Below are 27,113 nucleotides of genomic sequence, written 5' to 3'. Positions count from 1 at the left end.
ATAAGCATAGTATTACTTGAGCATACATTGTGAATTTAAAAGAATCACAGATTACATTTTGTAAAGTACCTTTGCTCAATCCTCCTGAGAGTAGCCTTAAAATCCTTAAAATACAGTTGTGTGTTCACACATGGGTATATACACAAATGTGTGTGAGCAGGTGTAGAAAATATTGCTGAAAGGCACAATCATGCCTACAATTGTTACACTTTTTTTAGTTGGAAGATAACGTCAAAGAAAAGAGGAAATCTGCAGCTTATATCATAAGAAAGTAAGTTTTATCGAACTACTTTATTCTACTTCACTCAGAAAGCTTTCAGTTAGAATTTAGCACCTATTTGGGATTAAATACATGATACACGGTTTTGCTTGCTAATGAAAAATGTGACTGTGTATATTTCATGTTAAACATTATTTTACAGCAATTTAATAAGTGATTTCTCTCAAGCATATTGGCTTTTGCTGTGAAAATACACTGTGGCTATATGATAGTTGTAATACACATACCGCTTCAGTGCTATGTAATGAACTACTCTGCAGACTGAAAGACTCAGTCTCTTCCAAAAAATGCTCTAAAAGCATTTTGATTGGAACAAGAATTTGAAAGGAGAGCATGATGGCTTAAACTGTGACAAAACACAGCAGTAATATTTTGCTGGCATCTTTCCTTACTGTCAAATAAATGGATATTCTACATATAAACTGTGAGATTTCCTGCTTACATCTCAAAGTTGACCTGTCTTTGCACTGCAAATTTTAGCATAACACTACGGCCCAAAGAGCAGCAGTTTTTAAATTATTTTTTTATTTTTTTATCCTTTTTAATCTTTTTTTTTTTTTATTTTAAATCAACAGGAAAGCAATATCCACACAAGTTTTCATCCTCCAGCCCCTACATTCCTTTCCAAATAAGAATGCAAATGGCTCCAGTTCAACAGAAAACAGAAAGGCATCCAACAGCAGAGACAGAAATTCCTTTCTGGGCCCTTAATGAGGTCTCCAGAGTCCAAGGCAAACTGATAACAAATTGTGCTTTCCACATATCGCGAAGCGGGGGCTGTGAGAGGGGAGAGGAAGAAAACCCTAGAGCTTGTCAACAGAAATTAATTGAACTTAGCCATGCCAAAGAAAATGCCAGTAATAAACTCTCCCCACCTAAATTAAGGCTTTATACCATACAATAAAAAAAAATAAAATAAAATTATGGCAGTAATTTTATCTTGGGTTTTTCAAGAGCTTGCTGATTTTCTTGCACTCAATACAAAAATCCCAGAGGAGCAATGCAGGCAGCAATAAGGCAGACTTCTAAAAAAGATACCACTTAATTTCTTACTCTTTCCCTTGCACTATTGCTATTCATCCACTTTTATTTAACTGAATTTTAACTCTATCACTGCAATATGCTGCCATCAGGTTTCTCATTGTACAACGGTAGTAACTCTCATGTCTCACTATTCCCCCAAGAGGGTACTGGATCTCTGCAGGTTCATCAGTCACACTGTTCTCCTAAAAGCAGACAAGAGATTCCAGATAAATTGGAATTAACAAAATGGTTTAAACATCAAAACAGAAAAGATTTTAAAATATCAAATCTCAGTCTGGGTCAGATGATAAACCTTCTACACACAAGTAACTGGCACCGTACTTCTTATTCCCTACAGGCAGCAAAACAAAACAATCCTGAATTTGGCAACTGCTGAACACATATTCTGCTTCACCCGCTTATGCATCTTACATCCTATTAAAAATCCAGCAACTAATACTGGATGCATCTATTTAATATAACATTGGAGCCTTTCATTTCAGCACTAAAAATAAGACTTTCTGGTTTAAGTTTGTTCTGCAAACAAAAGCAAATGAGTGGGTATGCTTTAGCTATATTTTCTTCATCTGCAAAAGGACAATAACTTCAAGTTAGAGGAAATTTTTAAAAATTATATCAAAAAGTATTATCTGTCTACTCTATGAAACCTACAGAAAAGATAAGTGACATCCTTTGCTTCTTCACTCTATCATCAAAACAGAAAATGAATATATCTACACAGCTCACATATTTAACTGCTGTGTAATTGAACAGCTTATACTGAGATGCTTTTGGCATGTCAGAAAAACGACTGCCAAAGTTCTCCAAATCAATCATTTAACAAATTGGGCCTCACTCACAGAACTTTCACACTCTTTAAAACACTGTTCAAGCAAACTATAGCCATGCATTTGATGGAGTTCATAGTATCATCTTAAGTCACTGTCTCAAACTGTTCCCTCACTCTGCACAGTAGTGATTGTGCATGAAAGCATAGGAAAACCTCTCCTCTGTAACACAGTCTTGAGATTATTCTAGCTTCACTACTCATCTTTAAGGTCATCTGAAAATGGAATCTGACATACTGTCTATGCTGCTGAAGCGTTAGAACTATCTAGGCTTAATTTCAGCCTAGACCAAGTGGATCTCCATTCTAAAGCAGTGCTTGAAAGTCTGCATAGCCCAGAAGCTATTCCTTGCCACAGGCAGTGGGAACAGTTAATCCATTCTGGAAGCTGAAAGAGTTTAATTCAACAAAAGTTGCCAGATTGTGACATTTGTGAAACAGCTTATTTCAGGACTAAAGAATGGGCCTTGGGACTATACAGTTCATCAATTTAGATATGGTTGTAGACTACTTGGAAAGGTTTCAAAACCCTATTACAACAATTACTAAAAGCAAACATACTTTCTAGGTAGAACAATACATTGTCAAAGTTTTTCTAACATCCCTAAGCACTGTTAAGCCTTGTCTTGCACCGTTCTTGCACTTGCACACAAATATGTCTATGTTTAACACATAATGTCCCAGATCAGCCTGTCTTCTGTATACAGCTTGCTTCACTCCTTGGCTAATACCCTCAGTTTAAAATACCTTCTTTACTTTGAAAGCTTATCCTCTCCTATTCCCCTCTTCTGTTGAGACATTTTAAACCTCTCCAATCTCTTTTCACAGAAGAGATTGCTACAAAATTCTTCAGATCTTCTTTAATCCCCTTGATCATGCTAACACGATATTTTTGAAAACAGTCTGGAGAAAGCCAGCTGCCTTTATACAGGATGAAATAGCTGCTTTGTTATTTCAAATAAGAACCATATAATTGAGATCAAGAAAGAAAATTGTGTAGTATTCGTTTCCCTTTCAATACAGTAATTACTAGGCTGATTTTCTGATAGGAACTTACAGAATACAACAGTGACACTGTAAGAACTGCAATAGCCTGCATTTGCATTGATCCAATTATATTACGCAGAGATGCTCAAAAATGTGTTATAAATAATCTTGTCTACCTGGCATATACATCTGCCACTTCACTTGCTAGTAGAAGATACATGGAAGCCAGCAAAACATTTGATGACTGCATCCAATTCTACCACTGGACAGGAAGTGGTAGAAAGAGAAAAGTGAACATTAAGCTTGATCCCTGGAGCTCCTGCTCATATTTAACTCAGCAGATACTGTCTGTCTGTCTCCAAAAGGAGGCTGTTAGAATTTCCCTCAAGCTTAGCATGGGAGAACAAACTCTCAGGCCAAGCTTAAGAGGTCAAAAGGAAAGGGAGAACCAGTAGCTCAGCCTCGAAAATCCCTACTCTGAGCAAACTCGAGCAGAGGGCAGCAGATGACCAGAGGGAACCAGATTACATCCAGTAAAGCCTTCTGAAGGAATATGAAGAACCATGTTTCAGTAACTAGAGCAAGAAAACAGCTGTCTTAACATTTATTTTTCTGATCCAGAATGAATCATCTTTAATTCAGCCCTGGCCTGGAACACTCTATATTACTGTTCAATCATTTCTGCTAGTCAGTGTAGCTGAATGAGTCTGAAAACCAGGAGCTGGAAGGAAAAGCAGTAAAGTGTGAGAAGAAGAAAAACAACATTCAGAGAACCCCAGAAACAAAACACAAAACAGTATGAAACCTTTTTCTCCTTAAAAAGAAATCAGCAGAAATAGGAAAGAGACAGCAGAGATAACCAAAAAGTTCAGTCTCATCTATCAGCCTGATATGACAGGCATTCTAAAAAAGCACTCTCCATTGTTTGTGGTTCCTGCACTGACCTCTGTTTTATCTTAAGTGCTGTAAGTACTTCAAGTAATTTCCATTGCAACCCCTTACATGGTTCCTAATTTTAACACCCAAAACAAATTCTCATCTGAATGATTTCAATAATATACATATTCAGATACAATATGAAAATGAATTCTGAAAATGAATTCAAGGCCACCCAAATACCTGAAAAATAAAAGAATGTCGTTTTCCAGTTTTATAGCTGCTTTCAGAATTCTGTCTGAAAGATTACACTCTGCAGCTATTCAGCTGCAAAATATTACTTCTATTCCATAGATTCTGAATGTGAACTATTAAATCTATTAGATCAATAATCATTCCTCCCACATGCACTTTAGAAATTGATGTAACGACCACACAATTTCCATATTGCAACATTTCCTTTTTATGTAACACAGAAGAGAACTAATGCATTTAACTTATCAATTTCATCACAGTAGTTGCATACAATGTAAGATATGAAGCTACATAAAGATGAGATTATGTATTTAACCAAGATGACAATTTTAAACAATATACTGCAGGACTTCAAAATAAAATGAGGTAACAAATGCTTTTCAATGCCTAGATGAATCCTTTGCCCATGCAATTTTTTTTAAATGTAGAAAGCAAATTTGGTGGTTCATTTCTGAACAGCTCAAACACTCATCATCCACAGTACAAAGTGGAAAAAAAATGTAAGTTTAACTGAAATAAATATTCAGAGAAGAGATACCTTCGAGTCAGATGGCTAATTTTAAAGTACTTAAAAACAATACACCTGTGAATTCCTCAAAAAAGCTCAAGAGGCTGGTCAAAAACTGCACTGCCTCTCAGTTCTCCTATCTCCCTTCAGAAAAAAACAAACACCAACACCCACCAAACACCACATTTTAATACAATCATCCTGAAATATGCAAAACAATGCATTATTCAGTAACATTTTAAACTGAGTTGCCTCACAGTAGAACCACTAGTTCCAAAGCTAATCGAGGATACAGGTAAATACAGGATAGGCAGACACAGTCTCCATTCTGTGCATTACTTGAAGCAATATTTCTTATCAGATGATTTGGAAGATTCTTTAACAAAATTTTTTTTTGAAGAAACACACGCTACACAAATCTGTAATACAGAATAAAACATTCAGTCAAATCTTCGTTTGCTGAATGCCTTTTTGCATTATTTTAGACACAAACTAATATTGTTAAAACGAAAAAAATACAGATAAAATTGTATACATTCAAATAATTCATTAAAAACTATATCACAATACAGAAACAAACACCAGTGAAATAAGGGGGCAACTATCTGTTGCCCCTTGAATCATAAAATTGCTCAGGTTGGAAAAGACCTTTAAGCTCATCAAGTCAACCACAACCTAGCCATACTACCCTAACTCCAACAGCTCTCTGCTAAATCATGTCCCTGAGCAGTTCCTTACTTCAGACCAGCAAAATAACTTGTTCTGAAGATATCCTCCAAAATTATTTTTTCTTTCAATATCAATTAATATATCAATAGCAATAGTCATTTCCTAAGCATAGGCCTTACCTGCACCCTGTCTTTTTACTAACATTTCTCTAAAGAAGCAGTATTACTCTCTTCTATCACATATCTCTACTTCATAACATGAAACTTATAACAGAAAACACTTCCCAAATGAAAGAGTAATTATTCACATCATTTAGCCACAACTGGGAAAGCTACTCTGTAGAAAGGAATCATCTGAGGTTCCCCAACACTGCCAATAGAAAAAGGATCCTCTAAAAGGCCATCAAAATACTATTTAGACTCTAGTTCTCTATCAGGTCTCAGGGGTGTTCCTCTGCTCTTTGTTAAATAAAATGTAATGTACAAAAATAGTTTCCTGCAACAATGTTTTACTGTAAGTTAGTATCCAGAATTATGTTGCTATGAAGTCACCCAACCTTTATTCTTGTCACGCTGTATCTGTGAAAAATTATATGAATCTGTGCTTGGATATATGAGAGTAATAACCTCCAAACAATTCTTATGTACCAGAAAAGTATGTATCTAGCTACATATCTTTCAGCAGAGCATCTCATCACGTGAAAACTAAAGCTAGCAACCTCAATCTCTAGCATTTGTACTGCTGAGAAAATAACAACCCAATACACACAGAGAGTTGGCTTAAAAACACTCTCCTGAATTTTTATTGAAATTTTAGCAACGTAAGAATTCCTAATAACAAATCAGTTATGAATAACATAAGGGAATCAGTTTTTGGCAAAGAAGAATAAATTATTAGCAAGTATTTTGGCATACTATTAATCTGTAAACCAATCCATGAAAGTTTGGATCGAAAAATACTTATGAGTACAGTGTCTACAAGACAGTCATTTTCTAGCTATTCTGCCATGACCATCATCAAATCAGAAAGATGTTGTTTTTTGCGTGACTATGACAGTTTGCTTTGGTTACCTCTGTCATCACAAAGATGATAGGAAATCAACATTTCTGGTGGCTGTAAATACTTTTCCTTATACTTTGCTTGTACATCATTACTACAACTCCACAAACTCAACTTGCACACGTGTACCGTTAAGGTGGTCTCATTCTCTGCAGAATTCTAAGAAACTGCATATTATGTGTGGAAATGAAGTATTCTAGATGTGCTGACTCCAAATTTGATTAAATTCCAGACATGCGTGGCAAAGACCAGTTAGGAGGTAGATGTGAAACTGCCAATGCATGTCTAAGAGGACTACTAATTGGAAGTCTATAGAGTCTACAGTATCTTCCCACAAATCAGATGACACTTAGGAACTCAGAGGTAACTACAAACTTTCCATAGTGCAAAGAATAAAAAGGGTTGATGTCTGAAAATAAGGTTTTCTAACAATCACAGAACCATAGAATGGCCTGGGTTGAAAAGGACCACAATGATCACCTAGTTTCAATGCCCCTGCCATGGGCAGAGTCACCAACCGCCAGACCAGAGCCACATCCAGCCTGGCCTTGAAATTAATACCAGCTTCTATTAAAATGATGAATTATATGCTCTTCTATGTAAATCACATGAAATTACGGTGAACCTCTCCTTCTCAACCATAATTCAGTACACATGAATGTATTTGACTACCATTGTTACGAGGAACGTTGTCTTGTTACTAATGTGCAGAATGTCAATTTGCTGGAAGAGGATAAAATACATTTATAGTTTCTAGTTTCACACAAGAATGAATTATTTCAATTTCATTCACTTTCACTCAGAAGAAATAATATCGATTTCCTATATCGAAACAATTTGTTTCCCTTTCATTTACACACTTATCTACTACGTCAAGATAAAATATGACCTAGGAAGCAATCTCTCTTTACAGCTGTTATATATGCTTTATAATTTAGTAAAAGCTGGAATAATCAGTGATAATGTCTTCTAGCCCTTCATTCTGTTTCGATCTACTGAAGTTTTAAAATCATCTAAATATACAATAAATCCTTCAATGAAAAAAAAAAGAAAAAAAAAAAAAAAAGGAAGCAAGGGATGAAATACAGCCCAAATGGGAAGGATGTCTATGCATGCACATATGCAGTGTTCCACCTATCTTTAGTTTTCCTACATATTAAATCAGAATTAAGAATACTCTGGTGCCTTTCTTAAAGAACAACAAACCGTAAGTAAATCATTATTACTAGCAAAACAAAAGAAAACAAACAAAAAAAATGTGGATTTACATTAAATATAAGGAACAAATTCTTCAGTATGACAGTGGACAGTGGTGACGCAGTGCAGGAGGTTGTCCAGAGAACCTATGAATGCCCCACAGCTGGAGGCAATCAAGGCCACGTTCGATGGGACTGTGGGCAGCTCGATCTATTGAAAGGTATTTCTGCCCATGGCAGGGGTGCTGGACATGAGCTTTCCAATCTAAACCATTCTATGATTCTGTGATAATCATTTTACATAGTATATTGCCCTCCTACTTATTCTTTCATTAAAGTAATAACTACAAAATAATAAAAAAAAGCAAGTATATTTTTAATTCTTTAGTTTATAGTTCTTAAAAAGTGTATTTTATACATAGCAAGTTTATTAATATGCACTAAATAATATGACTGCTGGACACATACTGTAAGGCACAGTTAAGGTAAACTACATTCTTTAATATTAGGTGCTCAAGATTTACTCCTTTTTTTTTTCTTTAAATGTCCAAGCAACTGACATTTCAACTCCTTAATTTCCAGACTCTAAAAAGCTTGTTACAGAAACAGCATTATATTACTGTCTCTTGAATATTTTTTTAAAATAATTATTTTGATCTCTTCCCATTATCCAAATTTTGGCACCATAAAAAAAAGGGTGTCTGAAAAGCCAATGCAAAAATAAACTTATAAGTTTGTGTGATTTGACATCACATACTACCTTCCACAAGTCCTGCACATTTGAAGAATCAGCTCTCTCGAAGTTGAAGAAGTCTCAAGCTATTTATTCATAAGAGCTTTTCAAGATTTTTCCAATTCTTAGCCACTTCAGAACAAACCAGCAAAACAATCAAATTTCCCCCTCAACACTATAGAACCTGAAAGAAAATACTGATTTTAACCCCAGAATGTATCATTTATTTTAGAAGATTGCAATTGCACTCATTAACTAAGGAAAATGCCCCATATCCCTCTCCCCAAAGAGAAGGTGTTATGTAACTAGATTATACCCCCTCATTAGTTAATGAATTCTGAAAGTGAAATAAGTTTTATTTTTTTTTAATTTGCAGAATACTGTCAATATGAGGTAAAGACAACCCATGAAAGCTATTATCTTGCTGCGAAGCAGCCTAGGAATATTCTCATCAGTGCGGCTGCAAGTTTTTTCTTTCTTTTTTGGAGCAGTCAAATGCTGCACTGATGGCAAGTAACTCCAAAGCGAGTGGTCAAAAAGGCATGGAATCACAGAATCATAGGATTAGCCCAAAAATGATAAATCACGCATGTTTTTTCCTATTATCACCACAGTAGAAAACAGTTTATTTTAAAATACTCTTCACCTCACTTCGAGATTTTCTTTTTAAAACATGCTGTGTATTTTGTGGCCCCTCTTTCTCTGCTCTTGCTTTCTTTCCTTTACTCATTTCTGTCCACTGCAGATGCTTATGCAACTTTATACAAATAGTCTATTAATTTAAATTTGTTCAGTTTTGCTTTTAGGTCTTCCCAGCTTGACTTTTTAATTTTCAACTGTTGGTGTCCTATCTTCTCAGCCTGCTCTTCCTAGATGAAACTGGGATGAGAAAGACAGTCCAAACTCAACAAGCTCCAGTGTATCACAAGTTCTACAAGCACTTTTTCAAAGAGCAAAGCGACACTGAATGAAGCAGTGTACTTCAGAGCTTTATCATTCATACACTGGTTTATACGTTGAAAAAGAGCTACGTAGAAGATAATTAGCAGTTTCTGAATGGAGAAGCGAGTTAAACGACAGACATGTTTGCTTTACTACAACATTCTTAATGCCATCCAAATTATTCCACAGCTGTGCTTGGCCCAGCACTGTTCGACAGATCACTTTACAAACTTAGAAATTGAGAAGACAGTATACACAAACACATTATTAGGTTTCTCATACACAACTTGAATATTAATAATGTGTGATTTTAAGCGTACAATGTTTTAGGCATGTCAACAAACCATGCCCGTTATGTGCTTAGAAAAGGGAAGAAAGATAAATGCTTCATACAATGACATCAAACAAATTCCACAGATGGCCATGATTGATAAACAAACTAAAATAAATGAGAATTCTTACAAACTTGGCAAAAGAAAATCTCCTTGTGTAAAGTCTGTCTTTGTAAGCACATACGCTTTCACAGTTAATTCTAGCCTTTGGAAAGCAATAAAGGGTTGAAGATATTTTCTAAATACAGATTTGTCTTATGCAGCAATAACTTTAAAACCGATCTTGCTGTAAAATTATTATGTAGAATTTTATAATTCAGTGTTTAGGTGTATCTTTATATAAAGCTGAATAGCTACTAATAATTTTCAATTATATTGGATTTCTCATGAGATGTAACCACTTAAAAATAGACCTAAAAACAATTTGCTGTTTCTAAATTCATAATGAACACATAGAAGTTCTGAATACATACCTGTTTTAAACAAATTACAAAAGTACATGTCAATCAACAAGAATGTGTAATCTAGATCACCTGAAGTTGACTGTTTCTTCTAAACTATAAACCAAAGAACAAGTCATATATTTGCAGGATATAGAAATACATTTGCAATTTGCAGCCAACAAACTGGATGGGCAGGCTTTTTTTTCCACATAGTTCCATACAAGCTATATTAACTCCTTTACACGCACTTGTTCACAAACACGTTTTTCAGAAGATGAGCTGTCTGGCAGGTTGCCATCAACAGCTTAAATTCACACTACATTTTCTGCTTTTTCATCAAAGATGAGTTGGGTTCTTTAAGTTAGGAAAGTGAAATTATTATGGCAGAGACAAAGGAAAGAATTAAGAAAAAAGCTGTCTTGATAAAGTTCTTGATGAAAAATATTATTGATTCAGCCTGCAGAGAAATCAGCTTCGATATGGCTACAAAAAGAACACATTTACAGCCAGTCTCAGAAGTGCACAGTTAGGATCAAAAGTACACATGAACTAAGATGAAAGGAGGATCTTTTAAATCAATAAACATTCTGCCACAGGCAGGCAATAGACTTCTTGATCTTCCACAGAAGATTTACACCATTTTAAAAATCTGAGACTACCTCCTTATCTAGAAAAAAAAAAAAAGGTCAAACTGAATACATACTGAAAAGAAAAATGCTGAAAAAAACATAAAAAAGACACAGAGAGAGAGGAAGATAAGCAAGCAGCACCTAATTACTAAAACATATACTTCAGAAAATCATTTCCATGCATTTCAGAAGTTTAAAAGGCAAGGGTCAAGAAATATGCCAAGAAAAAATCCTTGATGCAAGCACTTGTTCTAGAAAGAATGAGTAGCTCTTCTCCCCATCCTCAAAACATAACTAAATAAATAAACAAACCAACAAAACCACACACACACAAACACTCAAAAACCCAACCACACCAGAACTGTGTGCCTGAAGTGAAAACCAGTTTGTCAAAATAACATCAGTGAAGACTTTAAAGGTTTGGAATAACATTTCAAAATTGTTTTCATTTAATAGCATGTTACTATAAAAACAAGCCATGATATTTTTAAAATTATCTCTGACGTTACATTATCACTGTATTGTATACGGTATTTAATTAGCTAAAGGTTTTAAGCTTTTAGTTATCCAGAGATAAAAGAGTTGTCTTATCCAGAAAGATATTTTTTTCTAAACTCTGAAACGTCAGCATAGCTGCACAGTTAGGAATAAAATATTTTCACAGCAGTAAATGCCTCCCAAAGCATGCTACACAAGCTACTCAAATTAACATGTTGCCTTTGTAAGCATTCTTATTCCCCGTGTACAGTAAGTAAAGGAAGGATGTCTCAGTTGCACAATGTTAATCAATACATTCATAAGAAGTTATTTTTATAAGGCTATTAATGACAGTCTTCCCCCCTCTCCGATGCTTTCTGGATCTTCTGAAGGCCTTACCAGTGCTCATGCCAACAATTCTCTGTCTGTGTTCTCCAGTTACATCAGTGATGGATTTTAAGTGAAAACAAAATTCAAAATCCCCTTTTTGATGTCTATGTGCTTTCACTAAACACCACTCTGCAGGGGCACGAGGGTTGGAAATAGAATTGCTTGTTTCAAAAAACACAAGTGCTGAATTAGAGTTGCAGACACTGTTTTCTATTTTAAGTACCAGGTAAAGTGTTTCAATTGCTTTTTCCTCAAGAGTTAACTCCTCTCTTGTTTCAACATGTCCTCAGATTGAACCGTATTCCAAATGCCATTTGGCAAGTTATTGCATTTCTACTAAGCACAGGAACACTGGGTACCTACTACAGATAAGGTTTTCAGAGATCTACTGGTAAGGCTGAAAGTGAAAGACTTCTGCTTAATCAGTTACTAACTTCAATGCTTCATACAAGAGGAAAGAAAAATAAAGCAACTGTGCCACCACTATTAGTAAGCACACGTCTGAAGCCGTCTGACTGAGGTGAATTAAGGAAAAAAGAACTTGTCTAACCTATATTTTAAAACAACATCTCTTTGTCTGTCATGACCTGGTTGCCTAATGTTGGCAATTACCAACATTATAAACTAAGGAATGTTTAGAACTGTGTTCCTATTGAATCTTTTTTACATTTTGTCTTTTTTTTTGCCCTCCAAAAGCTCAGGAGAAGCAGGGTCTAGAATTTAATTTGTCTGCACTCAGGTAGAAGATTATAAATGGTGTAATCACTAGTATCAAAAACTCCTGAGGCACAGAACAAAAAAACCACCTGCTATCATTGCTGCTTAATAAAAGCACATTAAGTCTGTCTCAGACTTTTGTTACAGTGACACCTTGTGGTTACATTTGATTTGAGACCTCTCAAAATTTTCAATTTTTTCTAACAGCTTTAAATAGGTTTGCAAGACTTGTGAACTAGGATAAAGCACGAAGATGAAACTGCAAAACAAAAACAAAAGCACAAAAAAGTGAAAAGGATAAAAATACAAAAGAGCACTGCCTGTTTGAAGACTTTTGGAATTTTTAACATTCATTTGCTGAGGTCCCAGTGTCCCACAAGTTCTTCCCATGAGGGATGCACAGTAATGTCCTTAATTCTATATCTGTTGTGAATAATTCACAATGCTCCATACATTAAAAAAATCAAAATCACAGTAAAGGTTATAATAGACATGATGCAATAAGTGACTAAGCAAGAGCACTGTGCTGGTCTTAATTCACTGTATATAAGTTACATGCATTTTACTCAACAACTGTCAGAACGTTGCATTCTTTTCATTCAGCTAGTGTGAAAGAGACACTGAATTTGGTTTTTAAAATGGGTAGTGACTCAAAGAGTTAAATCAAGAGAAAACTGAAAAGATTTAAAGAATGTAAAAGATAACTCAAGAAGGCAACTATGCTTGCCTAATGTTTCAGGTCTGATTATCTCTTTATAATCTACATTTCAACAATTGCTCTAGTATATTAGACAACCAGGCTGACCTTCAATCTGGCATGTTCTACTCTCTTGTTTTGAAAATGGTGTGTAAAATAAAATCACAGTCAATAATCTCTCCAATTCTCCATTACTCCTCAGTCACCCAATACAATGTTACCACAAAGCACTTTGCTTTGTGACAAGCAGACAAATTGAGGTTGAAATAGAAAATCAATTTGGGACAAGTCTTTGGATAAGGCCATAGAATTGCTGTCTTTTTGAAGGAAGATTAAAAGAATTCGCACTCTAACGTCCTAGATCTCTTCAAATCTTCTTGCTTACAGGAGGGAATAAAAAATAAAAAATAAAAAAATAAAAATAAAAAAAAAAGGCCTAGTAACAACCTGTCCATTTTCTACCAAGTGGGGAAAAAACAACAACAAAAAAAAACCTTACAAAAAAAGCAACTACAACAAAACCAGAAACAAAATCAATTAAAAAAAAAAAAACAAACCAAAGAAAAAACCAAGTACCTATAAACTCTATGAGGCGTTTCATAATTGCTAGATGATTTAACAGAGATACCTTTAAGCAGAGACTTTATCAGACATGCAGACAGCTGCGACCATTTCAGAAAGAAAATACAGTAACATCAGAATCACAGAACTTACAGGGAAAAGGTGAAAATGCATTTGTCTGCATCACGAAAAATAAATTGCAAGCCAATTACACTCAGAATGGATGACAAAAATGACAGGAATTCAGTTATTTCTGAAATGGCTCACAAGTAACCTACCATATTTTTTCCACATAGACAACTGTTTTCTAGAACTTCCTATAAAGCAGTGACCATCAGAGTAAGAAATCATTCTTTGTGGGGAAAAAAAAACAACAACAGTGCCTCCCTTTGTTGAAGATTTCAGTAATTGCTGAGTGATTGAGAAGTCTGTCTACATAATAATTACTACACGCATGCCCTATATATAGGGCATTTCCTTTATAAGGCAAAGCATAATGACAACAGTCTCTTTGGAATATACAGAGATATTTGTTTCTCTATCAAAAAGATTAATATGGATTTTGCTTGGGCTGGTTTGGTGTGATTACAAGTATCTTCCAGAACTCCCAGCACCTCCAGTAAAATGACACTATCAGCTCAAAAATGAATGAGCTCATTCAGTTGCTTTGTGCTTCACATAACACTACTCAAACCTCCTATATCTTAATTCTCTCCTTTCTCTCTTCCACAACTTGAAAAATACTTTTTCAGTGCAACAACAGAAGATACAAAATACATGAATATATATGAAAATACATTTCCAAGCCATAAAACAAATATTTAAAAGCATTTAAAAGCTTTGGACAGCCAAGGAATGATGTTTACTTCTAAGCGAAAAGAGATAGCAGAATTTTAAAAATCATTAAAAGAAAAAAAGAGAGAGAGAGAGAAGTACCAGAGATTTCAAAACAGGATATCTGAAATTTATCAAATGCAGTTATATCAAAATGCAAAAGTGACATTTTCTTTTGTTTGAAGATGGCTGATGAAAGTTGTGTATACCATACATTACCAGAAAGATGTAATACAGTAGCAAAACCCAGCAATTTTTCTGGTATCTGCATTATTTAATGATAGTTGTGCAACACTGCATTCATGCACTAACCTGCAAACTCGGGCAGGAAAATACAGGTTCTGCCAGGACCGACAGAGGTATTTAGAGTGATCGATAACTCGAATCCAGTCTAACTCATCCATGGACACCTCAATGTAGTAGGAGTAAGACCTTTGGATTTTAAAATAAACAATGGGTTAGAATATGAACAGCCACACCTTGGATATTAACTTCTTCAACTTCTTCTGGATTTCAGTCATACTGAAAAGAAGGCTATTTGCTCCTACCACAATCCTGTATCTAAAATATCTAGAAGAGATCCCTATTCTAAGTTAGCTTTGATAACAAATTCACATGCAGTTACATTAAGAGACATTTTCAGAATGACTTGAAACATCCTAACATGCAATCTGCAGTAATCAGGTAAGACCATCACCTCAGAAATGCAATGGCAACCTTCAAATTCAATGATATTTAGCCATAAAATAATAATTTGTATTCCATTTGCATGGAATAAACGTGAACTACCAGTGATGCAGATATTACTATTGCCATATCAATAATAATAATAATAATAATACATCTCCCACAGAAAAAGAAATAAGAAATAAAAAAGCTAGGGTGGCACAGAAACTAAATACTAAACCACAAAACCACCGTAATCTCTGTATTTTATGAACACAGGTGTTTTAGTGAGAACTATTGGTGATAGGTGGTTGGTTGGACTGGGTGATCTTGTAGGTCTTTTCCAACCCTGGTACTTCTGTGATTCTGTGATGAAGAAGTCCACCCTCTCTGATTCTGCTGCCAATCATGGCTTGTTCTACTTAAGTTCAGAATATTCTTGAGTAAACTGTGCTAAGGAGAATGTTTTCCAAAATCTCCACTCCCAGCTTCAGGAGCTGCTAGTTGATTTACGTCTTGTAAATGAGAGGCAATTTACAAACTACCAGCTCTTTAAAAAAATTCAAGAGAACTACTATTTTTGCCTCTAATACTTCTCAAAATTTCATTGAACACTGGGTTTACTTGGTTGATCTGTGACAAATACTTTAATATTGTAAAAAGTTGTTTATTGCACCTTTTAAAATTTTACTTTTCAGTCTTTCCAAAAAGAAAAGAGGCGTAAGCTTCAGCTGAACTCACTTCAAACAACTAAATAGCTAAAAAAAAAAACATGAATGATAACTGTAATTAATATTCTAAATAAATTTTAATTTACAAAAAAAAATAAAAAATAAAAATCAGTAGAACATAAATGTTTTCTGTTCTAAAATAACACAGCTTGCTCAAGAAAACAAAACTTTTGCAATTCTCATTTGTTAGTCTGTAAGTACAAAAAAATATGAGAGATAATGATGTGTTAGGAGTATAAATAGAACGTTCTATTGTTTTTTAAAATAATATTGCTTACGAATACCTGCACTAGCTATTTTCCAAATTAAAAATTTTTTGTGATGACATTTTAAGGTGCTCACAGCGAGAGCGGGGTTGGTCTCTTCTCACTGGTGACAGGTGACAGGACGAGGGGAAATGGCCTCAAGTTGTGTAAGTTTAGGTTGGATATCAGGAAATGCTTCTTTACAGAAAGGGTTGTTAAACACTGGAATAGGCTCCCATCCCTGGATGTGTTTAAAAACCATTTGGATGTGGTGCTCAGGGACATGATTTAGTGGAGTTAGAGTTGGGTAGTATGGTTAAGTCGTGGTTGGACTCAATGATCTTTAAGATCTTTTCCAACCTGAGCAATTCCATGATTCTATACCAAATAAACTTTCATTCCCTGAATTACTATCAGAGATATTATCTCTTGACAATTTTGATATACTGAAAAACTCTAAACATTCTTCCAATGTCTGGGATGAATATGTCTGCATAAGAACTAGAATACTCAATTTTACATTAATAGCTGGAAATTAAATTACAAATAGAAAACAAAACAACTAAAAGTATTTAAATTACATAAGCTTTCAGTAAAAATATATCTAATGAAAACAAAGAATACGCCTGACGTGTCAGAAGATATTTTAAGACTGCTTAATAAGGTCTTGCACATATGTAACAACAATTATATTTAAAAAACAGTGTTTTCAAACAAAACTTGTCATTGTCATCCCCAACATGGTATCATGCTGTTTTAATAAAATCTTTATGAACATTCTGCATTTATGTGTTATCACAAGTAAAAAATGCATTACCTTCCCCTCTCTAAGTCAACTTGGCACCTACCGACTGTCTCTGTCCCACAGGAGTATTCGTATGTGGTTGATTATTGATGGCTGGCCGAGTTTGATTTCGATACCAGAACGGCAGTCATCATCAATTGGGTGTCGAGAGAAGCCATGATCCAAGTCATAGTTCTGAGTATCTCCATCTAATAAAGCAGACTTCAGCTCCCCTTTTACAACCTGGGCTCCATACTTCATTGTTGCAATATTTTCCCCTGGTACTAAGAAGAAAAGGAAATAATTGTTTAATATTTATACTCACATCATGCAAGTTAGATGTTCTGAACATCGACTGTATTCAGTTAAAATGAAGATTGTTTGCCATTATCATTTCTCCAATACTGGTTACAAACAGACGCTCAAAGAAAGAATTACAAAAGGAGAGTCCGTGCAGAGCAATACCACCTCTGTAAACCCATGGTTTCCAGCAATCCGCAGCTCCATTTCCTAAACAAGAAGATACTGTTCTTTGCTGTTTAATACAGAGATGTAAATTTTAGAAATTATTTTCACTGGTTTAATAAAAGCTATTTTATAATTCTACGATATAGGATTATGACCACAAAGTAATTATGCATTTTGAAAATAGATTTTAGAAATTTCTTCTGATGCCACCTAGGTCTCGCACGATTAAAGTAGTGATGATTGACTACTATACTGTATCTATATTCTTAGGGTGTTTCACAATTTTATGGAATTCTAATGTACCTTCCTTATTCAATTGTCATTTTCCACCTGAACAGAAATTTTTGGACTAGTTAGTCTCTCCTTGCAATCAGTCTCTCACAATCTCACTCATCATTTTGGGGCCTTTTGTCCCGACTTCTTGCCATAAATTCAATTTTTTAAATTTATTTCTGTTTTGAAGTAGAAGGAAACTAAAACCATGCAAAATGCTCAAGACATGAAAGCCAAATGAAACTGAGTAAAAGACTATTAAGTTAACAGAAAACTTTTAAATATGTTGGCTCAAAGCTAAAGAGACCAGTAAAATAAGCCTCCTTAGTCACCATCTCAAAGTAATCAATCTGAGTAACCTAGGAACAAATCTCCCATTAAGAAAACCAGTGATAATGATAGCTACCTACAAAGCAATACACTGACCAACTATTCTATTAAAAAGACATTTTTAACAGCCTTTTTTGAGGAAAATATGACACCAGTGTTAAGAAAAAAAAAAGTCCATCTGAAACTCTTCAAATACGTCGGCAAGAGAAGTATGAAATTTAACAGAATATTAATTAACCAATTCATGTATCTAAAGAACATTCAGTGGTACACTTGAGCGTACAACATTTAAAGAGGTAAAAAATTAACTGTACTGTATTACAGTATTTCTACACAAAAACTACAAAAGCAGTAATGCACAACTATTTTTTTGCAACTGGTCATCAGTGTTTCTACAAAGAAAAACCCAAGTGTCTGAACAAGTACTAAAACAACATAGAAAATCAAATTTTTAGAAAGCTGTGATTTTGGAAAAGATAGAAATTCAGAGATTACAAACACCTTGTTACTGCAATGTCAGGTAGCAGGAAAAGGAGTCAGAAGGTACCGTTCCACTTTGAAAAATGTATTTTCTGGACAGTCAACAGAATGCCTTGTATTTATTTTTACAGTATCAAAGTATTAACTCTGATTTTTAAATATTAAGTTATATATTAACTTCTAAAGAAAAACAAATGGGAGATGCAATTCTAGGAAATCTGTTACCTTTTTCATGGCTTATTCTGCATGACTGACAGACTTCAGGGCAAACTGTCAAAGAAAACTTTATTCTTTGCTGTGGGGCAAATAGTCTATACATCATATACTATATAAAAAGCAACAGTATCTTCAAAAACCTCAGCATTAGATATTCTTGTTGAATTAACAGTGAGCAGAAATAAGAGAAACCAAACAAAAGGCTTTCAGGCTTTTTTTTTGTTTGTTTCCACTTCGCAATTTGGAAAATCTGTTTATGCTATTTGGGCAAACATGTCAACGGTAACAAAAAATCAAAAATATTGGAGAAAAGATGGATATATCATAAACAAGTCAACATCAATGTAAAACAATTGAAATTTCATTTAGCACACAACAAATCATTTTTCCCCAAAAAGATTTTTTACTAAAATAACAATTCCTCAAGGAAAATATGTTCTTAAAACAAAGCACATATTTGAGCAATTCTTGAGACACAAACCTAGAAAAAATGCTGACTAATGTTATTTCCCACCTGAGAAATAAAAATTCAAAGAACAAATTAACCATACCTTCCAGACAGCTACAGCACAGCAAAAGAGGGAAAAAAAAACCATAAAAATGCTTACTTAACATGCCCCTGTAGTTGAGATCCATGTCCCGACTTTCAGAACGAATCTTAATGGCATCTAGGATGGCATCAGGTGACAACAATCCAGAAGGTCTTACAACATTTAGAAGTTCTGTTAGACTCATTAGTGGCAAACGCACTGCTTGCATGATTTCAGCGTGGTTTTCCTTGGGGTTATGTTTACACCAATTCATCAAGGCTTGAAAAATGTCCTTCTCAGGAGCTGCAAAAGAGTCCCTCAGTACGATACTTAGAAGAGCAGCCTGGAAGAACATAAAAAAAATAAAAGGAAAAAAAAAAAGAAAAAAAGAAGTTTTTGTTTATTTCTTTTAGCTCATTTGAACTTGTAGTTGTTAAAAATAAACTCCAAAAGAATGACTATTAGAAATAGCACACAGTAGAAGCAAAAGTCCTCTTAAGATTCCTGAAATCCAATTTAGTTTCTCTGATTAAGAAATAACAAAAAATCTGCATTAGTCTACAATCACTGTACTGTACTAAGAGCATTGCACAACAAGACAATCTTCAGTTTCAGTATTGTTTCTATGCCTTGTTTTAGTTTCTTATTGAAGATTCAGTAAATCTCTAAGATAAATACTAAACAATATTATTAATCCACTGTGAGAAATAAGATGGAAAGGAAATGTGGAAAAAAATCAATTTTATTCCAAGTTATATTAAATTATGTAAGTAAATTTAAGGTAATAAACAATATAAGAACTAATTTGGGGATTTAGTAGTACAATTCAAAACATTCCTTTAAACTTAGACTAACATAAGATGACTGACGCAAGAATGTCAACTGAGGGTTGGAATTACCTTTTCAAACCCTTTCTAATTACATGGGCATTTTTATCCCTTTTCTCTTTCTTTTGGGACAAACTTGGTATCAGCAGGTAAAACCCTCAGTGATTCCTACTCATGCAAATAATCCACAGATAGCAAAATGAGAACAAAAAGAACTGAATGGATTCTGACTTCCATTTAGCAAGCAAAATAATTAGAAGTCTGCCTCAGAAAGGCGCAAATCTCTTTTATATGCCAGGATTGGTTACAACAGAGGTTTCAGAAAGTATATGCCTTCAGAACTCAGCTTTAATAAGCTGAGTATGACAGACTACCGTAGGGAAAAACCATCCTTTCCTACACAGCTAGCAAGTTAGTCAGCAAAGCAGAAATGTCTTGTACTTATTCAAGGAACTGATCTATCACAGTTTTTCCACTAACACTTTTAACACTTTTTTTCTTTATTTTTTTTCAAGTATAATTAAGCTATCTTTCATTCAAGATACTTTGCTGCTTCACTTAAATGCTACTTGAAAACATTAAACCACTATTATGCCCAGCTCAAAGACCATTCCAGAGAATGTGGAATAATTCAATAGCACAGAATTGCCTGAATCTTACACAAATATTTATGCATCTAACAACAACAAATATATTAAAATAAAATTAAAAAAAATACACCCTGCAATACCATCATATTACATGATTTCAGACTGCACAAATAATCAGCAATATAAATCACATCAAGCCTCAGGACACTGCAGCCTACACTGTGGAAAACTGCCTATGACAGAGATTGCCCATATCAAGAAATTAATAAAATGGAGTACCTTCTATCTTCAAATCTTTACAACTACCGGGCAACATTCAGAAACCAAGCAATACTATTCCAAGGACAGATAAAAAAAATACAAGGTAAAATTAAGTTGTCTGTACCCAGCTACCAGAATACTCTTGTTTTTAGCTACAGGGAGTGATCAGAACTAAATTTCTAAAAAATTCAGAATGGATCACCAAGGTTTCTTACTTCACCTTGGTCTGAATACTTCCAATTGTTTCAGTCCTGTGAATACCAAGAAATAACTGTTAACAAACTTATAAGCTTGTATTTTACACCATTAGTATTTAATCACGAAATGTATGCAAAAAAAATTAATAATCCTGAGGAAAAATGCAAACAAAAACTATACCTTAGAAAGTGACAAGAAGCCTTCACTGGAGAGTACCTCCTGAGCATTTCTATCCATGAACATACAGCACATACAAGTCAATTTGGGAAGGGAATAAAGACTGGCAACGTCAAATGTCATACAAACATTCTGAATATTAAGTATGGTGCAAAGATACTCAGATGTGGAATCCTCCAGTTCTGGAAATCCATACTTATGTGCCAGGCTTAGGAAGTCCAGTAGGACCTCCTCCTTCTCATCTCGTAGTGTGGCACGACCAGTGTAAATATATTTCATCAGCATGGTAAAAGCTTCTGCAGTTGTGTCCTGAAGAGGAATTTCTGCTTCAGGCTGAGATTCTCTCATTCCACCATATAGTAATGCTCTACAAAGAAGATAAAATTTGAGAAATTTACAACCTAGAAATATCTGTTTTACCAACAAAAACAAACACATAAACAAAAAAACCATACAAAAGGTAGAGAAACAAAATGGCAAGTAACAACACAGGGGATGCAAAGGGGATGATTTCCCTGTATCTACAAAAGAAAAAACCCTACATGTCATTTAAAGTACAGCTGACCACTGAAAACAGTGCACAGGAAAGAATAATATTCTAATGCATCATGCTTTTATTCTATGGAACAATTGCTCCATCTCTACTTTGAGCAATAGTTGCAAAGCAGAAACTCAGTTGGGTTTTCTGTTGTTACTGATTTTTTTTGTTTTGTTTTTGTTTTTAAATAGTGTTAAAAGTGAAGAAGAAAGAAAAAACAAAAAATGGCAGAAAACAAGTGAAACAACTAGTTCATCACCATAACAGCAGTGGTGGATTAAAGTAAGGAATAAAAGACCAAGAAACCTGGGATTTGCTAAACTCAACATGAGACAAGCCTAAAGATGTCCTGCATCTTTAGGAGGAAAAAGAAAACTAAATATACCCATAATCTGTTGGATTTTGTTTTGTTTTTAAAGTGTGGTATAGAGTTTGAACACAATTCACTCTCATACTGCAGTTTTGTCAGAGGGGTAAATTAGAAACTAAATTCATAATTATCTTTTTCCAGAAAAGTGATTCTATTTAGAGTGAAAAGTCCCACATCTTTAAAATGAGATGCATTAGTATTATTCCTAGTTTTAAAATATTCTAACCTAAATCAAACAGACCTTTTCAAATACTTGATTTCAACACATCAAAAGTAAACTTCTGATTAATACAGTCCACAGAAGCACACTATCCATGCTCTGAGAAATCAAAAAATTTTACAGCAGAACTTTTCTGTTCCAAAGTTATTTTCCTCCTGAATTTATGAAAATAACTTCAAAGTCCAATTTAATGAAGGTCAAAAGAATAACATCATGACATGGTATTTATCTTTTTGTATCTGGACACAATGACTTGATGTGCTGGGAAACATTCGTGCAGAAAAGGTCACGCTCAATGGACAGATGATTACACACTGAAAAGTTCATAGAGAAATAATGTTTATCTTATCTGCATGAAAATTTGCAGTGAGCCTGACAAAAGCTATGCTTCACCTGAAATAATGGCACCTCGCAGCCAGGATCACTCTGTGTGCTGGAAAACGTTTCTTTTCCACGATGAAGGTAACATCACTATATTCTTCCCCATTCATCAGAGCACCGATATGCTCTGACAGAATGTGAACATGGTCAATCTCACCAACAGCTGTGTAAGGACGAAGTGGATGGCTGTTACTCATCTTGGAGGGATGATGATATTGATAGCCTACAGAGAGAAAGAAAATAACTACTATAAAGGGCATATTTAGAAACAGCAATGATGAAAAATGCAGTTATGAAAAAAAAAAAGGAACTAGTCTAAGTTCTCTCTCTGATTCTCTCATATATTACGAGGAAAATGAAACAAAGAGGTTTTCTATTGAAGGTAATTTATAACAGGACTCAGGGGAGCTGGCATCAACAACTCTAGTCAAAAATATTTCAGAGAATTCCATCATCTTGCTCCTCCATCAATCCATTTACTTAAAAAAAAACTTAAAACAAAATGAATAAAAGTTAAACATTTTTAATTACAATCACCACTATAAACAATATTTTTTGTCTGAATTAAAACGTAAATAATTACAGAGAAAAAAGTTAGCTGGCCAATTTAACTTAATCTCAACTCTGAAGCCTCTACTAAAATCAGCCATGAGTAAAACCAACAGTGTTTGTAATCCATCCTTGAAGAATTCCAATTAGCTTTCCAGAACTGGAAGAATATAACTGTTCAAAGTTATGCCTGATGCTTTATCACGCTAAGTCTCAGTGGCAAAAGCATCCAGAGGACTATTTCAGTCTTAAATGAGGTTGTCAACTTTCAGTTTACTTTTCAACAAAAAAGGTCAGCTCCCTCACATAGTAATCACCTGTATTTTCAGTGTCACCTCCTGTGCTACAACGACGGATCACTTTTCTAAATGGGCACATTCTCAGTGCTAAAGTAAGATGGTGTGTACAGAAAACCATATACTGCATACAGCTAACACATTAATCTTCTATGTGAAATACTCATGACACGACTGCATTTTTAGCCATATTTTGAAGTATAATCAGAAAATGCATATCTGTTTCCAGGCATTTTTATAGAACAAAGAAAGGAAAACACATGGATAGGGGGTAAAGAATTGTATGTGCTTCAAAACACCTGGAAACTCAACACAAAATCAAGATATCACAGAAACATCATTTCAAAGAACTTTAAACTAAACTAGAAAAAGTGGTACAGACAGCAAATCAGATTGGAGAAAAAGATAGCCAAGTAAATAGTAAATTGATGACAGATCACAATATGAGTGGGAGCAGAACCCAGCTTTCCACAGGCTGTCTCTGCCATCTGAATTAGAAGCTGTCTGCCCACAGAGGCATTCCAATGGAACAAGCAATATTGCCCAAGGAACTTGAGGCAGTCTAGCTGTAACACAGAACACTGTATGAAGTTATTCTCCTACACCGACATAAGAATAAATTATTTTTTATGCTTGCTTTTTTTTTTTCCATAACAGAATGTTTCCTCCATTTGCACTGGTTTATTTACATTTATGTAAAGCAACAGTGCACCAAGCAGATCTATGCAACAGATCCAATTCTAGTAACATTTGCTTTGTAACAAGCAAGATTAACTTAATTCACATCAATCAAGATGCAATAAGCAACGGTATTTATCACAGCATAATTACTTGAGAATGCATAGACAACAGTGAAATTGAAATGTCCTCAAAATGTAAAACCTTTTATTACACTAAAGAAGCAAACAAAAGGCTGAGTTTGTTACTCAGTTGCAAATCAAAAACATCCATATTCCTTCATACCTTCCATATCTTTTAAGTCTGTTAATACTGTTGTTCATCTTCATTGTTATGCACAATAGCCAGGCAACCCAATTACATACAAATTACATGCATATTATCAAACAAAACGTACTCTCTCTCTTCCACTAGTTCCACTTATCATTAATTAGAGAATGCCATTTAAGATGCTACAAGCATGTATTAGGATAGGCACATCTTGGTTTTAAAATCTATTTTACTTCCATTTTCTCTACATTTTACTTTTTTGTTCATCCAGGTTCGTTCGTTTGTTTGTTTTTCTGTAAAACTGGGAATAGATACTGCTTGAACAAAACTGGGAGACAATAAAAGTGCTAAAATAAGGAAAAGCCATTGGCTGCACGCTCATTTTGTTTGCTGCTACTGTACGTTTTGTCATATGCCAACAGGGCAAAGGGTCCAAGGGAAAATTGTTTCCATTTCACATAAATGAATAAAGAAAGAAATAGAATCAAAATAACACTTCCCTGCTAAGGGTACATAAATCTACCTCTAAACAAGCACAAAGTCTGAGCTGGGGGCACTTGCTAACAAGGTGATAATGACAGTCTGATATCAACATCCTGGACTAAAGCAGGTGATGAAAGCAGAGATTTCCAAGTCCTTTTGTGTCAGATGCAAACTAAGTTTGTTTCATAGATGTTCAGCGCTCCCCACACTGCTGGGATGATGCATTATTCTAGATTACCAGTTTCAAACTGATCACCGAAACTATGTGATACAAAGAATAGCTGCGAGCCCTGGCTGAGCAGCCCTTCAAATGCTTGATGATGCAAAGGGTTGAAAACTTACAGGTCTATGAGAGCTATGCACATGCCTTACATACTTTCCGTGGGTAACACTACTATACTGAAGAAGAACTACAATTTATTTACCCATCTACTACACATTTCTAATGCAAGTTTCATCAGTATTCCACACAAAGAAGCACTGTATGAGAGCAGACTTGTCTTTGAAATGTAGAACCAAATAATACATGACCTCAGATCCTCCCACTCTGGATTATTTAGAGGTGTTCATAAAGTCAGCCCTTGAAGAGACCTGCACATTTCTTGTTTGAGGAAGTGAATAGTAATATACTGGTTTAGTTGTGGTGAGTTGCTATGAGTCTACCTGTGTAGCTGAACTTTACAACCAGCATTCTTGGTTGTAACTCAAAATACAGTAAAAAAAGACAAAAGCTGCCTGAAGCTCAGCAAAATCCTTTATGATGAACTCTCCAGCATCTTCTGTTATCACTGACATTCCATTCAGATACACTCCTTTGCTCTTCCTTGTGATCAGAGAAGAACATTTAACAAACTGCAGATAAAAGGCCAAGCCATTTATAAACCTCTTACTAGAACCATAACCTAATTTCCAGGAGCTATTAACAGCTAATCAGATGCTTCAGAAGTCAGCTGCTGCAGCTTTGTTCATGCCACAGATATAGGTTAAGTACAACGATCTTCTCAGCAAGTTTGAGGAGCTATTAATATTGAAATGATTTTAAACTGCACCTATGATGTCAGAAAAGTCCACAAATCTCTTCTATCCAGAATTGAAACAGAAGACCCACGTACTGGTGGCCATCTTACTACTAAAGATGCAAAAAAATGTGGCCTCGTATTTATTGTATAACATAACATTATAATATTATACGGCATGTCAAGGTTAGAAAAAAAACACCAAGTCAGTTTCCAGCTTGCTATATTCCCTTTTTGATAAATAATCTGTAACATGTAACAGCATGCAATATTGTGACCTACAATACTCAGCAACAAAAACCACAATGACTTCTTGACTAAACTACATCGAACCAGAACTGCAGCAAAGACCAAAACCATGTCACCCCCCCTGCCCCATTTGGGCTATCATTAAAGACAGCCTTCGGAAAAACAGCGTTGTTTTACTGAAAGGGGAAGAAATACTTTTATACTACGCAGAAAAAAGGATATAAGAAATTGTCCATGAATATGCTGAAATTTCTTTTTCTTTATATTAAAAAAAAAAAAAAGCCAAGCAACAAAACTACTGAAAGTTTAAAAATAGTTAAATGGAAAAAAAATTAGCAAGTGAACACACAAGTGACAGAATTAAAAACTTTGTGAAATAAGTCCAGATTATAAACACGGAGCTAAAATTTCATATCCCTGAAACAACTGCGTTATCATCTGGTTATATCACAATAATACAGCTCTTGTTAGAATTACATAGAGAAATTTCTTAAGTGCTATTTATACAAAAATCTTATTATTCTCTGGTACAATAAAATAACATCTCTGGATTTGATAAGTGTACAGAAAAAAACGTAAGTACTTTGATTCTGTCAGAACCACAGAGGCTCCTTTGGACTTCTGAGTAACAGTATCAATATTCACAGGCAGAGTGAAAACTGTAACAAGGAGAAAAAGCAACCAAAAAATAACACCTTGTTCCAAAAGAGAAATTGTTCACATTGTAGTACATTCAGGTTGCAAAGAATTTCAGTTTACACGCGTAAAGCTTTCATAAGCACCAGGAATAAAACAAGTAATTCTATGGCTTGATGCAAGCCCACAAAATTAT

The 27,113-nt window shown here is 34.6% G+C and overlaps 1 protein-coding gene across 1 annotated transcript in view; it reads right to left on the bottom strand.

The window, feature by feature from the left end:
- BTBD9 (BTB domain containing 9) overlaps positions 1-27,113 on the bottom strand; it is a 114,227-nt gene that overhangs the window by 83,775 nt on the left and 3,339 nt on the right. The window contains exons 3-7 of the mRNA XM_085219433.1: positions 22,753-22,963; positions 21,235-21,598; positions 19,257-19,521; positions 16,946-17,165; positions 14,768-14,887 (exon numbers count right to left, since the gene is read on the bottom strand). Coding sequence (XP_085075559.1) covers positions 14,768-14,887; positions 16,946-17,165; positions 19,257-19,521; positions 21,235-21,598; positions 22,753-22,963 — 1,180 coding nt within the window. The remainder of the gene's footprint in view (positions 1-14,767; positions 14,888-16,945; positions 17,166-19,256; positions 19,522-21,234; positions 21,599-22,752; positions 22,964-27,113) is intronic.

The sequence above is a fragment of the Meleagris gallopavo genome, chromosome 2 (assembly GCF_905368555.1).
Source record: "Meleagris gallopavo chromosome 2, MGAL_WU_HG_1.1, whole genome shotgun sequence".
Classification (NCBI taxonomy): domain Eukaryota; kingdom Metazoa; phylum Chordata; class Aves; order Galliformes; family Phasianidae; genus Meleagris; species Meleagris gallopavo.
Note: the sequence above shows the minus strand (reverse complement) of the source record. Positions and strands in the feature narration are given on the sequence as shown.